The 14,867-nt window shown below is 39.9% G+C and overlaps 1 protein-coding gene across 1 annotated transcript in view; it reads left to right on the top strand.

Annotated features, from left to right (window-relative positions):
• Window positions 1-13,785, top strand: part of CAMK4 (calcium/calmodulin dependent protein kinase IV) — a 209,837-nt gene extending 196,052 nt beyond the window's left edge. The window contains exons 9-11 of the mRNA XM_008704943.2: window positions 1,512-1,638; window positions 5,972-6,124; window positions 7,544-13,785. Coding sequence (XP_008703165.2) covers window positions 1,512-1,638; window positions 5,972-6,124; window positions 7,544-7,984 — 721 coding nt within the window. The 3' untranslated portion in view covers window positions 7,985-13,785. The remainder of the gene's footprint in view (window positions 1-1,511; window positions 1,639-5,971; window positions 6,125-7,543) is intronic.
• Window positions 13,786-14,867: the final 1,082 nt, after the last annotated feature.

The raw sequence follows: 14,867 nt of genomic DNA, 5'->3' as shown, positions 1-14,867 counted from the left end.
GCTATATTTTTCTAGTGTTGTGGATGGCACCGTTGGGCCTCGGAAGGCTGAGCTACCTCCTTGTGAAGGTGTGGACGTGGGCTCCCTTCTCTCCGTGTGTGGGAGCAGAAGTCTCTGCAGCCTGCCACAGTGGGACAAGAGGGTGCACTTCGTCTGAGAATCAGCACTGCCAAGCCCGGTCTCTTCCTGGCTGGCTCCAGAATATTTAAAAAAGACAAAGACTCTCCCAATAGGATGTTTCCTGCGCAAACGATGTGAGAAAATGCTTCTCTCTAGAAACCCACTGCATTAGAATACACTCAAACATTTCATGCTCTGCACCCACCAGACCAACTCGAAGGAAGGATTTGGGAGAATGTTTCTTAACATGTTCGTTCTTTTTCCCCCATTTTTTTGTCCAGTGTAACACGTGCCGTGGGTGACTTATTTTTTATAGTCTCCTTTCTGTCCTTAGTGATTTCAGAACCTGTACCTGTCTGTGAACAGTGGAGGCTTTTGGTGCGCCCAGGCAGCAACTCACTTTTTCTCTCTCCCTTTAGGATGCCAGAGATGGTTCTCGATTTCCCTTCTCCCTCTTCCCCATTCATTTGTAGGATGACCCCTAGTGGAAAGTGAAGGTGAGCATGGGTCTTTAAGACGGACAGAAGTGAGGGTCACACACGAGGCTGCGCTGATGCTGGCTGCTTGTCTCTGTTGGCCGCATGTGTTTACTGTGTCAAGTTTTAAAAGGCCATTTCCTGACAATAGTCTTACTTCCTGTCTTTGTTCACTCTGAAATCCAAACTGGAGTGGGATGGAAATCTAATACTCGACTCATTTCTATGGAGGAATTCAGTGAATAAGGCTGAATAAACATGACTGAAAAATCTTTTCTGTCTACCGCTTAATCTCTTTATTCTCAAAATCCTAATTCTTGGGTGCCTGGTGGCTCAATTGGTTAAGCGTCTGCCTTCAGCTTGGGTCATGATCTCAGGGTCCTGAGATCGAGTCCCACACTGGGTTCTTTGCTCAGTGGGGAGTCTGCTTCTCCCTCTCACTCTTCCCATCCCCCACCCGTGCTCGAGCATGCTCTCTCTCTCTCACAAAAATAAATAAATAAATAAATAATCCTTAAAAAGCTCGGGAAAAAATCCTGATTCTTCCACTTGCTAGTAAATTGGAACTCTAATCAATCTGTCTTTTCAATTCCTGGTGAAAAAAATTGCACAGGAAGTCATTAGCATGGTGCCTGTAATAATGTTAGCTATTATCCTTGTTGTTTTGTGTCATAATTATTGATGTTATTATAGACTCTTTGTAGAAATTCTAAATTGGTTTGGTATCTGTTCTTACTTCCAGAGGACATGATTGTGTATTTATACAGTCAAAAGTGAGTTGTAACAAGGCAGTTACACACTCGTGCATTTGTAACAGGAACGTGTGAAAAGGGCAGTCTGGAATTTCTGCAAAAAATTGATGAAATACATTTAAGCTTCTAAAGACATTTTATTCCCTCTCTTTTGTCCTTCTAGACTTTGTGGATTCGAACCATTCTATGATGAAAGAGGTGATCAGTTCATGTTCAGGAGAATTCTGAATTGTGAATACTACTTTATCTCCCCCTGGTGGGATGAAGTATCTCTAAATGCCAAGGACCTGGTAAGTGTGACCAAAACAAAATGAGCTAAAATCTTGACATTCCTTTTTAGCTAATTAATGGGCAGTGTCCTTTTTAAAATTTGCCCCTCTTAATAATTGTATTTTTAATAAAACAATGCACACTAATGCATTTCCTTGTACATAATGAAAAACAGATATGCTTGACTCATTGCTTGCTGAACATCACAAACTGAAAATTACTGCAGTATTAATTAGTGAGATTTTACTACCTAGTCAGTGTAGAATCTTGCTTTTGAAGCCAACTATACTGGGTGAGTTCAAACATAATTTAGAATTCCATTTTAACATGGCTTGCCTAGATTACCTAGATTTGATTATACTTCAAATAAAACAACATTGCATCTTGACAGGTTCAAACTTACTGAAATATCCCAATAATAGCACAAGGCCCATCATCATACCTTACTGCCATCATAAAAAAGTTACACTTTACTGATAGTTCATTTTGTTTGGTTTCTCGCTTGTTTTACTTGGGTTCTTGCTTAAGCTAATATTGAAGTTTGCATAAAGGAAAGGCATACATTCTGGTGAGATGGTCTCCCTGTTCTAAAATAAAGGGGATACTTGCATGCAATGAAAGTATTAACCATCAGTTGTCTAGAGAAAAACTACACAGAAATAACTAAAAGCTGACTGTTAAACCACAGAAGGCTAGCTACCCAAGGGGTCTTATGAGTCATCTAGTCTTTACTTCATTTCAAAGTTGAGGATGCTGGGGGCACCTGGGTCACTCAGTCGGTTAAGTGTCTACCTTCAGCTCAGGTCATGATCTTAGGGTCCTGGGATCGAGCCCTGTGTCCTCAGGCTCCCTGCTCAACAGGGAGTCTGCTTCTCCCTCTCCCTCTGCCTTTCCTCCCACTTGTGCGCACATGCTCTCTCTCTTTCTCTTAAATAAATAAGTAAAAAAATAATAAAGTTGAGGGTGCTGAAGCCCAGAGAGGTTGAAATGATTGTCCAGAGTCACACAGCTTCCCAGTGGGAGTGATCCAGGTTTCCAGCCAATGCTCTTTTCCCTCCAAACGTTTCCTCCTTCCCATCCATGCTCTTTCATGGAACTGACTGTTCAGAATGACCAGGCAGAGAGGCAGTGTGTCCGATGTGTGGAGCCATCCTCCCAACTCCTCCCTCAAGCCAGGCCCCACACTTCTGAACCCTTCTTGAATCCACTTCCCTCCACTTCACCATCACTGCCCCGGCCAGCCCTGTCCTCTCCTGCAGGACCACTGCCACACCCTACCCTGTGGCCTTCCTGCCACCTCTGTGCCCCGTACAGGTACACTCTCCACACAGGATCCAGGGGAAGGGCCTAATAAATAAATCACATCCTATCACTCTCCTGCTTTGAGGCTCTTAGGATAAAATCCAAAATCTGTAAGCAGATCTATACAGCACTGCCTGGTCTGGTCAGGAATCTGTCGCCTTGCCCATGCCATCTATTTCACAGCACTGGCCTCTGACGGTCTTCACTCCAGGGCACCGGACTTACCAGTCCCTCATCAGGGTAGCTCAGGATATAGTTTGCTTCTCTTTCCTCTGCTTTGTACTGTTCTTCCCTCCTGCCTTCCTCCCTCTCACTCCCCACCATCTCTCTCTCTCACACACACACACACACGCATACTCCTCTTGCGTGGGTAACTCTTATTGTCAAGCCCTAGTTGCCACTTGAGACCCTCCAGTGGCCTTGTCTGCCCCACTTCAGCAGTCCTTCCTTCCCACAGTTGCTTCGTTCCTTCTGCCACATTGTTCTGTTGCCCTCTGGACTTACTCTTTCACGATGGTTGCAACTTACATTTACTTGTGGAAAGAGCTTCCTTACTTAGATCGTAAGGTCTGGGTGGGAGAGGTCGAGGCATGCGTGCCCAGATCTTAGTAACATTTGGGCATATAGTACAGATTCAGTAGCATTTTTTTGAATGAAACGATGAATCAGGAAGTAGACTGTGGATTTTTAAAGTCAGACATACCTGGATTCAAGGGCCCTCTTCCTCATAACCTAGAGGCGTGACCTGGGGCTTGTTATCTAATCTGTCTGCTTTAGTTTTCTTTTTCTGGGATGATCCCAGTACCTTTCTCTCGGTGGAGACTTAGGGGCTATAATGCAGGTTAACTGACTGCCACTAACTAACATTTAACAGTTCTTTATATAGCCCTCCTTCCATTTCTTTTCATCGCTAATAAAATGAAGTGGGTAAGAGGGTTAGCTGTGATATTCCTTCATTCAGCTAAATCTTACCTTTGGGCTAATACATTTATAAAACTTCAGCACGAAAGGAATCCCTGAGTACCACAGATGTGTACTGATCACCAGCACCCACATCCATTCTGAACTCAGCAGGGAAACAGTGCCGATGAGTGGTGGGCTCGTGTTGTAAGGGAGCTGTAGGGTCATGGCAGGGCTTGGGGTTGAATCTTGGCAAGGTCACTGACCTTCAGCAAGTTCAGCAGTTCGGTGCATCGATATCTTCAAATGTAAAGATTCATGTTGACAGGTGGGAATTTGGGGGCACATACTGACTTTCAGTAAATTCTTTGTATTTTCACAAGGAGGAGGATGGTAATGAGGAAAATGAAGATGATTGGAAAATGGGAGGAAAAGATCTCATTGTGAACTGTTGTTAAGGATTAGGTACCATTTATATGAAATTATTAGGACATGTATCCCACAGGTGACAGCTCTGACTGCAATCAGATATTTATTTACTGCTGTGCGTTCTTTTTCCTTAATCAGCTGTACCTCCCACCACCTCCTCTCAGATTTTTAACCTAAGCAGCCTCACATCTCTGCCCTCTACAGATTCTGTCTCTCTATACCCCAAACACACATTTCTTTGCAAGTTTCACAGAAAAGAAGAGGAGAACCAGATACCTGTTCTTCATTTCACTTACTGACCGATTGTGCTAGCCTGCATTCAGTTCTTCCTAGCTTAGCAGAGTTAGAAAAGACCTTGGGCCTTACACCACCCAAGTCCCCATGTGCCACATGGGCAGATGAAGGCCAGAGGGGTGGACTGATCTTGGAGGAATTGCGGTGTAGTGGCCACGAAATGAGCTCTGAGGGAGGACAGACTAGAGTTAGAATAGGGCCTCCACCAGTTATAAGTTGTCTAACCTTAGTTAAGGCACTAAATCTTTCTGAGCTCCCTTCCATCCCTCATTTGTGGATTGGAGCTAATAGTTCCAAGCTGGTAAGGTTCTGGAAAGAATTACACAAGTTTTGAAACATTTTTATATGTACATAAGAAAGTATTTACAAAGGATTTAAAGTGGAAAAGAGAGCATGTAAGAAAAGGGTGTAGGAGACTGTCCGTAGGCACTCAATTCATATGTCAGTCTTTGTCCAGAGTCACAGAAGTAGGGAAGAGATGTAACTAGGGCTGGAACATGCCTCCTAATTCTAAACAGTCTCTACCTCATTCCAGGTCACTCCTTCTGAGCCCAGGGCCAGGAATTACTTCAGTTGTTGATCTCCCTGGCAGTTTATTATCTGTTCATTCGCAGGGGTCAACCTCCCAGAATGATCTGCCTTGGGTTGAATTTAATCCTTTAAGCAAATCATGGCCCTAAACCACTGACACCCTTTTACTCTAGCACTTGGCTTGTTCCTTCAAAACCTTCAAGTTATTAGAATGAATTTTATCACAGAGCCATGGAATAAGCATAAAGCCTATGGTACTATCCCTTTGTTGCCATTTAATCCCCACAGGTAGGACGCCTGGGGGGCACAGTCGGTTAAGCGTCTGCCTTTGGTTCAGGTCATGATCTCAGGGTCCTGGGATCAAGTCCCTCATGGGGCTCCCTGCTCAGTGGGGAGTCTGCTTCTCCCTCTGCCTGCGGCTCCCCCTGCTCACCGTCTCTCTCTCTCTCTCTGACAAATAAATAAATAAAATCTTTTAAAAAAATCCCCACAGAAAGCGTGATGAATGCACAATGATTCCATCCCCACTGAGATGCATCTGAAGTTCTGAATTCTAAGTGGTGCTAAGCGCAGCCTAGAATTATTCAGACGCTCTTTCTCCTTCAAAGAGCTTCCAGTCCACAGGCAACCAAGAACCTGTTTCTTTGACCTCCCTTGGAAAGCCGTGTGCCTGTCTGGCCTCTCAGGTGGCACACACGACTGTCTTCTCAGACCCCCTCAGCCACTGCCACCTGAGACTGTCCTTACAGTGACCACTGAGGGCTTAAAAACTTTTTTTTAAATGTATAATTAGTGGTACTGCTAGGCAAATAGAATAAGACCTAGAAGTGCCCTTGAGGCAAGCCTGGGTCACCATAAAAATCTCCCTAAGAAATCTATGGTTCTTTATCATTTCAGGTCAGAAAACTAATTGTTTTGGATCCTAAGAAACGGCTGACTACCTTCCAAGCTCTGCAGCACCCATGGGTCACAGGTAAAGCAGCCAATTTTGTGCACATGGATACTGCCCAAAAGAAGCTCCAAGAGTTCAATGCCCGGCGCAAGCTTAAGGTAAGATCTGCTTTGTTTTGCTGTTTCGTTTTGTGTTTTGTTTTTTAAAAAAATCTCTCTCTTAGCTTGAACTATTAAAGATGATTCCACTATTCTTCATCTAATAATATTATTCACTTCCTGTGGTACCAGGGAAAATCCTGCCTTGAAATCCCAACTGAAGGTCATGTTATTCTCTCATAAGAATTCGCTGTTAATAAAGGGAAATGTATTGTAGGTTGAGATTTACTCACCAAATATATTATCACTGCTTCTTACTTAAGTACGACTGAACTGCTTGAACAGCATTGCTCAGGAAACTGAAACTTATTCAGAAAGTTACCTTCTTTCTGAATGTGTGAAAATTGGGAAACTTTTTAAAAAACTGTATTTTGTAATGTAAATAAATTCCCATACTTGATAAAAATTAAAATACAACTAACCTTTGAACAATGCTGGGGTTAGGGACACCAATTCCTCAACATAGTTAATCTACCTGTAACTTTTGACTCCCCAAAAACCTAATCACTAATAGCCTACTGTTGACTGGAAGCATTACCGGTAGCAGTCGATTAAAACATATTTTGGATGTTTTGTGTATTATGTGCTGTATTCTTACAATAATACCTAACTTTTTCTTAATGTTTTGGGTATTTCTAGGCTACATACTTTGTGAGTGGTTTCAAATTGTTCAGATCTCCAAAAAATTTTTCAATGTGTCTATTGAAAAAAATCTGCACACAAGTGGACCCTTGCAATTCAGACTCATGTTGTTCAAGGGTCAACTGTAATTCATATCATATAGATATATAAGATATATCCAAAATATAATTCACATGATAGATATATATAAGACATATCCAAAATATACCTTCATATAGAATATATGTGGCATATATATTAGATGGTTTTCTCTTACATAATGGTGTTTAGGACTGACTATATCTGCAGAGGATTTAGGAGAACAACTGAGGGTCAAAAATAATGTTCTATTCAGCCATCACTGACAGGCTGATAAAGACTAAATAAACCTTAGGGATTGTGTGGTCAAACTGATTTGAAATACCATGGATTAAATAACCTTGACTTAACGCAAGACTTCTCAAACAAACATGACCGTGGGATTCTTTTGTTTGTCTCGTAATACTAGTGTTCCATGAAATAAATACTTTGGGAAACAAAGTCCAAAGTATTTGAAAACAAGTAATCCAGGGGCAAACACATTTATCCAAGCTTTCACTTGTCCAGATGATTAAATACAGTAGGCTTGAAATTAAAAAGATTTTGCTGTTCATTCTCCAAGTTTTCATTCAACCATCTTGGAATATTTTGAACATATAAAACAGATAAAACAAACTCTCTAAATGCAAAGCTGAGATTGAGCTCTGATTCGGGATTTTAAGTGAAAGTAACACCTGATGCTTTTCTGTTTCCAATCAGGCAGCAGTGAAAGCCGTCGTGGCCTCTTCCCGGCTGGGAAGCGCTAGCAGCAGCCACAGCAGCATCCAAGACAGCCAGAAGGCCAGCCAAGCACCGTCTCTGACCCAGGATGGCAGTGAAGATGTTAAATCTATTTCAGAAGGAGAGAAAGTTCAAGGAGGTGGGGCCCAAGTGGCAGTTGAGGGGGCAGAGGCCGAGCTGATGAAGGTACAGGCCATAGGGGAAGTTAAAGATGCTGATAGAAATGCTACCAACGCCACCAGCGTGGTGCCCAAGGCACTAGAGGATGGCATAAAGGTGGCTGACCCGGAAATAGAGGAGGGCCTAGTAGAGGAGAAGCTGAAGAACATGGAGGAAGCAGCAGCCCCCAAAGAAGGGCAAGAAAACCCGGCTCTGGGATTTGGAGCTCAGCAGAATGATGCGATCCTGCCAGAGTATTGATGTGGCTTCTTTCCAATCTGAAGCCAAATTCTGGCACTTTATGCATTTTGTCCTTCAGCAAGGAAGGTATGGAAGCATGGTATGCACCATAGTGATTCTGTTTTTTGAGGTGCAAAAAAAAAAAAAAATATCTATCAGTTGGTAATCCTAATTTCATGCATGTGACTGCTTTATGAAAAAAATAGTGTCTTCTATGGTATGTAATGGATACCTAATGCCGAGGAGTTGAATTTGAAATTGCAAGTAAACACAACATAACATTTAAAAACATACATGTTCAGGGACCAGTAGCACACATTAAAGTAACTAGTAATTGTTTTTGCTTTGAAAACCTAGTCATCATACATCTTTTGGATTTCTTCATAAAGCAGTAATTCCTTTGGACTCTTGCTTAACTGATATTAGGTAGTGCTCTAAGACGTGTCCCCCTGGCATTCACAAAATCATACTTTTCAACGTGCTCAAACTGTCCAATGTTGAACAGACTGTTTACAAGGAGATAATTACAGGCTACAGTTTTATGATACATACAAAAAAAAAAATCCCACTTATAATGGTAAGAAATTGAAGCATACTTAAGGGCAATGAAACAAAATGCCCTTAAAGCTTGTGTAGAGAATGCTTTCTTATTTTGTTCTTATTTATACCTACTATATTACTAATAACCAAAAATGTTCGATCACAAAATCCTGCCATTTTACAATCTTGGAGAAAATATTTTACAAACTCCTGCTGAGGGATGTATTCCTTCCTTCCCCTGCTAATACAATTTCTTTCTCATGGACAACACTTAAGGTGGGCTAAAGAAATTGAGGGAAGAAAAGGAGCTAAGAACTGGACTTACACTCACAAAGGTTGACTGCATGTCATCTTCAGATAAAATTGGATTTATTCGTGAGTTTGTACAACTTTAAAGACAGTGACATTTTTCTGGATAAACTCTACAATTACCAAGTTTAAAATATTTAGAAAAATCTACCCCAAAGGCTGGTGACAAAATGTCTGAATAGAGTGAAAATAATATCCTGTTATAAGATCGTTCATTATTGACTTTACTAGAATAAGGAAACTTTTGTTTATGAAAGTCCTTTTTTCCTTCAATTGATGGTTACCTAGATATATTGCTTATGAACTAAAGATATTTCTGAAAATCTGGTATATCTTTTTTTTCATACTTGGAGTAGAAGTCCTCAAATTTTACAGTGTAGTTTTTAGTTACCATGCCAAGAAATTTAGGACAGTGCAAGGTTTTATTTACCTTAAAAAATGAAAAGAAAGCACTGGTTTCAAATCAGACTCATGAGAAGCTGTAACATTAGACCTAATACTTCACCATGATTTTTTTCAAAGTATTTTTCTTTGATTTTCATATGAACACTTTTCCCCTGTAGGAAACAAAGTTAAATTCCAAGTACCTCATATTTATTTCTAGTTTGAGTTGAAGTAAACGTTTTTATCAAATTATGCATCACATTTTAAGTGTCCTCAGTTTTAAAAAAGGAATTATTCTCAAAGACCAAAACGATGGGCAGTAAAAATGACTGTCACATAAAAATCCTCATCAAAAAAGATCTTCTTTTGGCTCTTCCTCAAAACTATGAAATTGGAAAACGAAATTAAATCTCCGGTTCCTGGGGGCTACTGGACTTTGGGAGACATTCTGCTTTCCAAGTGCAAATCTTCCTTTACTACACTATTCTCGTGAGAAGAAAACAAGGTAGGACTTCATAATTTAGGGGCCTGGCAGGTAACCAACATAGAGGAAAAAGCCCCTCATCTGGGCTCAAAAGAATATTTTTTGTTTTGATTTATTTTTATTAGCTTGTAGAGGATACTTATCCTCTTTCCCCATTTCTTTCCTTCCCTCTTTATCCTATCTCAGAATTTCCATGTTTGTAGTTGTAAAGGGCTCACTATTTTTAACCTTTAAGACTGCCTTTTTCACTAAGCATTAACATTTCCATGTAAGAAGATCAATTGCCCCGTGTACTTTTCCTAACAAGACTTCACAGACATGCAGGGTAAGTGTCCCGTATATTGGAAAAGGAAAGCAGAGAGGGAAATGGGTCTTCTCAGAAGTGGCAGTTAGTGGGAGATCAGTACATCCTGCCCCTTCCGGCCCCCGCCCCACTGCTCCAACCGAGGGCAGTTGTCCTGTCCTTTCCCCCTCAGTCCTGACTGCGCCGCTGGGCCCCGCGTAGCAGGAGCCATGAAAAAAGACAATCTTGAATTATTTCCCCATTTTAAAAAGTCTAATTGGAATCCCAGTGATTTTTTTCAAACTTTAAGAGCTCATTTGTCCCACAAATACATAAATAGGGTAGAAATTAGAATAATATGATTGTGGAAGGTATCACCTAGAGCAAGTGCTGTTATTCCAGTGTATAATCAATGTGAAAACTTGAGATATTTTGAATTTTGACACTGTTTTCAAAACCAGGAGTACATGTTACACTTTTAGTACATCAAGTGCTCGACAGCCACATGTGACAGTGGCTGAGTTTTGGAGCAAAACGGTTCTGCGGTACTTCTTAAGCAAAGTGACACGTGGATTTCTATGCTTGGATTTGAGCTGCCTCAGTTTCCCATGGATGAGCTGGTAGGAGGCCAAAGAGAAGATGGCTCAGAGTGTCATACACTGAAATACGTAAAAACTCTTGGCCACATCTGCTTAATCGTGTGCTTCAAAGGGATGTTTCCCAACACGACTTTTAGAAAACAGTACTTTCCTGGGCAATTGCAAAATTGTCTGTTGGCTACAGTCCCTCAAATCGCTCTTTGGGCCCTGGAATCTTGACTACCGGCTAGAGTCTCCTGAGTACTGCCATACTCAATAGTATTCTTGTGTATGAAAATTTACTGTGAGCAAACCATGGGTCCCCCTTCAGGAGGGACTGCACAAAAAATGTTAATAGGATTTTGTAGGGCTGGACTAAGCTGGGCATCATTTTTTAACAGGCAATCTTTCTTTCTACAAATCTACTGAAACATAAATTTGCATGATAAGGATTATATGTTGAGGATGATGATATCATCCCATAACCCCCAAAATGGGAATGACCACTGGCAGGCATTTTTTTTAGATTTCCTTAGAACGATTTAATCAACACTGCCATTATACATGGATTCAAAAAGCTTAGAATTTTCTTACATACTGCTATTTTAGAATAATCCTCAAGGTTCTATAGCCATTTTTAGTGGCAAACTTAAAAAAGAAAGGAATAGCTTGCCTTTTACTGTGACCTCAATTACATAGTATTTTAAACATATTTTTGTAATTTAGAATGTCTAGCAACCCCTATTTCCAGTTTCACATGCAAGGTAACTGCTGGTGGGTTGCCTACAGACTGAAGATTCAGAGAGAACCATTTTGTTTCATAATTCACAGAAGCATCTGGTTGCATTTCAAATTGGAAAACAGAAGTAAATGCCAGAAAGGCGAAGAATAAAATTAGTAAACCATTTATTCAGTTTTAGGATTGTTCTTGCAAAGCAAATGAAAAAAGAAAAAAAAAAGAAAAGTCAACGAAGTGAATCAGCACTCGGTTTTTCTGGATGAAGGTTGACTCCACATAAAATTGAAATAAATATACTGAGCAGAGTCATTTACATAACTACAATGCCATTATGTAATTTACTTGTCATTGCAGAGCATTCAGTCTGGTTATGTAGGTCTACTTTAGATGGTGCAAAGTTTCCAGACATTTGCCTACAAAATAGGATTTGTAATATCCTTGCAATTACTGTCTATTAGGTCATATTCCAATTTCCTTAATGTTCATCATGGATATGTTCCTCATTAGGGTCATTGCTAACATCTGAGGATTTAGTGGTTAAATACTGCTTAATGGCTAGACTCTATGTATGTCGTCCGTGTTTTTTAAAAACATTTATGTGCATGTAAACACAATATTAGCATTATAATATTCATAAACATACGATAAGCAGAAATGTACCCAATGATTTTCTATACATTCTTTTCAAAGTCCTTTTCTTCCCCTGGCACAACTCAGGGTGAGTTTCTGGCTCCTTGACACATAAGGGAAAAAAAGACCACTGGAGAGATATCAGCTACCCACCATGGTTACCAAGTTCAGCATTTCCTCTTTCTACATTCTGATCTACTAAGGGCCAGTTTTTGTCATTATTACTCCTTTCAGATATCACCTGAGATCAGATAATATAATCTCAGCTCACAAAGCTCAACCATTTATATACTTATCTTGGAGAGCAATAACAAACTTGACTAATTTATGTTGGCTTGTTCAAAATTCCAATTTTCATAAGTGCTTGTGATATACTCTAGAGGATTTGATTGCATGATTCTAACTTCCTTCGAGACTCAGCCTTTTCCCTGTCACCTGGCCCAGAGGTCCACCTAGAGCAAGATGGAAGCCTTGAATGAGAGCGGACCATCTGACTCCTTCGAAGGAATCAGACATTGCTCAGAAGATTCCAGGTGTCTGACCTGGTTGAGCTCAGATGAGCCAAATGGAAAGAAACCTCTTCTCATGCTCTGACTGAAAGTGATGCTATTTGAATATTGGTATATTGCCGTTATTCAGTAATGAAAAAATGGAACTCCACCAGTTACTCTTTCCAATGTCTTGGTTTGCTACCATTTGTCCCACATCAATGTTTTGTTCCATCCTCTGGCCGTCAGGCTGCCCTCTTGGCTTGTGAGATCTTCTAAGACCCTGGAAGGAGAATCCAAGACTTGTTGGAGAAATGAGGGGCCCTTGGCGGCCCAGAATTCAGTTTGAAACTAAACAGCAATGCTAAGGCTACAGAATCATGCTTGTTCTTAATAGTTGTTTTCAGCACATTTTGAAGATTGACCTGGAAAACCCATGAATATGGAATGTTTACATCTGTGTAATCTTTGCTATGACTCATTGTTAAAAATGACAGATATTGAATCTTCAGCCAGTTAAAAATAGTCTTTTCCATTTAAAAGATTATTTGGGGGCACTCAAATACAATAGGCTCCACATTAGAATTTTTGAAAGACGAGGTTTTTCCTAAGTGCTCTCAGTCTGACAGTCAGTTGTGGATAAAAATTTATTAGGTTGGTCCTTTCTTTGTCCTTTCCTTGAACCATGTCTAGTAGTTCATCTGGTTTGTAAAAGATATAAGTAGGTATGACTATAAATTGAAAACTGTCATCTTGTAACTGCCTCCTGCTAACCTGACCCATTTTATCGCCTATCACGCAGCACCTGACAGTAACGTAGAGGACAAAGCACATTCGTGAGTGATGATTTTGTTTACCTTTTATTGTCAAGGTTACTAATTGCATTAGAAGTTCTCAGGGTGTTTCTATTCATACACCCTTAGTCTCAGTATTATTTTCATGGTCCTCCCAAAGCCAAAAAAATTATCTAACATGTCCATTTATTAAATAGTTAAACCCAAACAACATAACAGTAGTGTGTTTCCCTTGAAATTTTAAAATTTCTTGTGAGTTCACTGAGTGGGAACAGCAGACAGGGGGTTAAGTAATTCCTTATGCCCAGTGAACTAAGGGTATCAGGCAAAAGGTATTATTATTAGTACATGAGTTAGAAGTTACTGTTTATACTTTCTTATTTGAATATCAATCATTCTTTTATCTATGGTTTTTATGATACATATATCAAACTTATATGTACATTTTTTAAGAAGCAATTTCCACATCATTACCCAAGGAAATAAATTTAAATCTGCAAAGAACAATTTTGAGGAATCAGGCAAACTATGGTTCACAGACCAAATACACCAGAGGCCTGTTTTTTATAAATAAAGTTTTTATTAGAACACGACCATGCTCATTTATTTATAATATTGTCTGGTTGCTTTCACACTACTAGGACAGAGTTGAGAAGTTTCAACAGAGACTGAACCGGATGGCCCAGCAAAGCCTAAAAGGTTTATCTGACTCTTTACAGAAAAAACAAAAACTGATGACCCTGGTCTTTCATGCTTCCATGGCACGCCATGGTTTTTTGCTGATATCTAGGAATATAGATTCCCATGGTTTCCTGCACTTAGCTTAAGGTTCTTATTCCCAGAGGAAGCTAGGAGAGCTTTGTTTCTTTTGCAGATGGTCTCGTGGTAACTGTGCTGTACGTACAACTTAACAGTGAAATATCCCTACAGCACTAAAAATTCCAAATTGTATCATTCCTGAAAAAAGAAATTTAGAGTATGAATTGACCTGGTTAAGAGAGAGGGATTAAAAAGATTTCTAGCATTTTGAGCATGTTTTAGAAATGTGATCCTTATATTTAAAATCCTGTAAATGATCTTGCACTGATATTTGCTCACATTCAAGTCAATCTTCAGATGTTACTTTAGTAAACTAAGAAATAAGAGAGCGCTTTGTTTTTGAATCTTCCAGAATGTTCTTAGATAATTTATATCAACTGCATTTTCATTTAATCATTTTAAAGAAGTAATATGCTTTATTATGTGGCTTTCAGTGACAATGGCGGGCTCATCAATAGCTCAGAGGCGGGCAAACAGCCAATTCTTTTATGTAAGGAAGCTACTTTCCAATCCGCCCAATCTCCGTGATCTTCTGAGAGATACTTCATTTCTTCAAAAAGAGAGGGCCTTGAATAAATGCTTGCTTTTACTTTTCTTACACATTTAGAAATCCAAGAAGGGCCCTTCTCTTAGTCTATTTCTGTCACAGAGAAATGATTCATTCCACAATATCTGCCTTAGGGGAAGCAGGTAACCCAGATATCGAGAAATGTAGGCATGTATGACCTTTGTTGACCTTGAACATCTGTAGCCAAAAGTTTACAAATGAGGTATTGCATAGAAAACCTATTAACAGCTTATTATTAGGAACATCTAAAATGATATCATGACTCTAACTAAATAATATGCTGTTTTC

This window comes from Ursus maritimus, unplaced genomic scaffold (genome assembly GCF_017311325.1).
Source record: "Ursus maritimus isolate PB19 unplaced genomic scaffold, ASM1731132v1 scaffold_5, whole genome shotgun sequence".
Taxonomy (NCBI): domain Eukaryota; kingdom Metazoa; phylum Chordata; class Mammalia; order Carnivora; family Ursidae; genus Ursus; species Ursus maritimus.
Note: the sequence above shows the minus strand (reverse complement) of the source record. Positions and strands in the feature narration are given on the sequence as shown.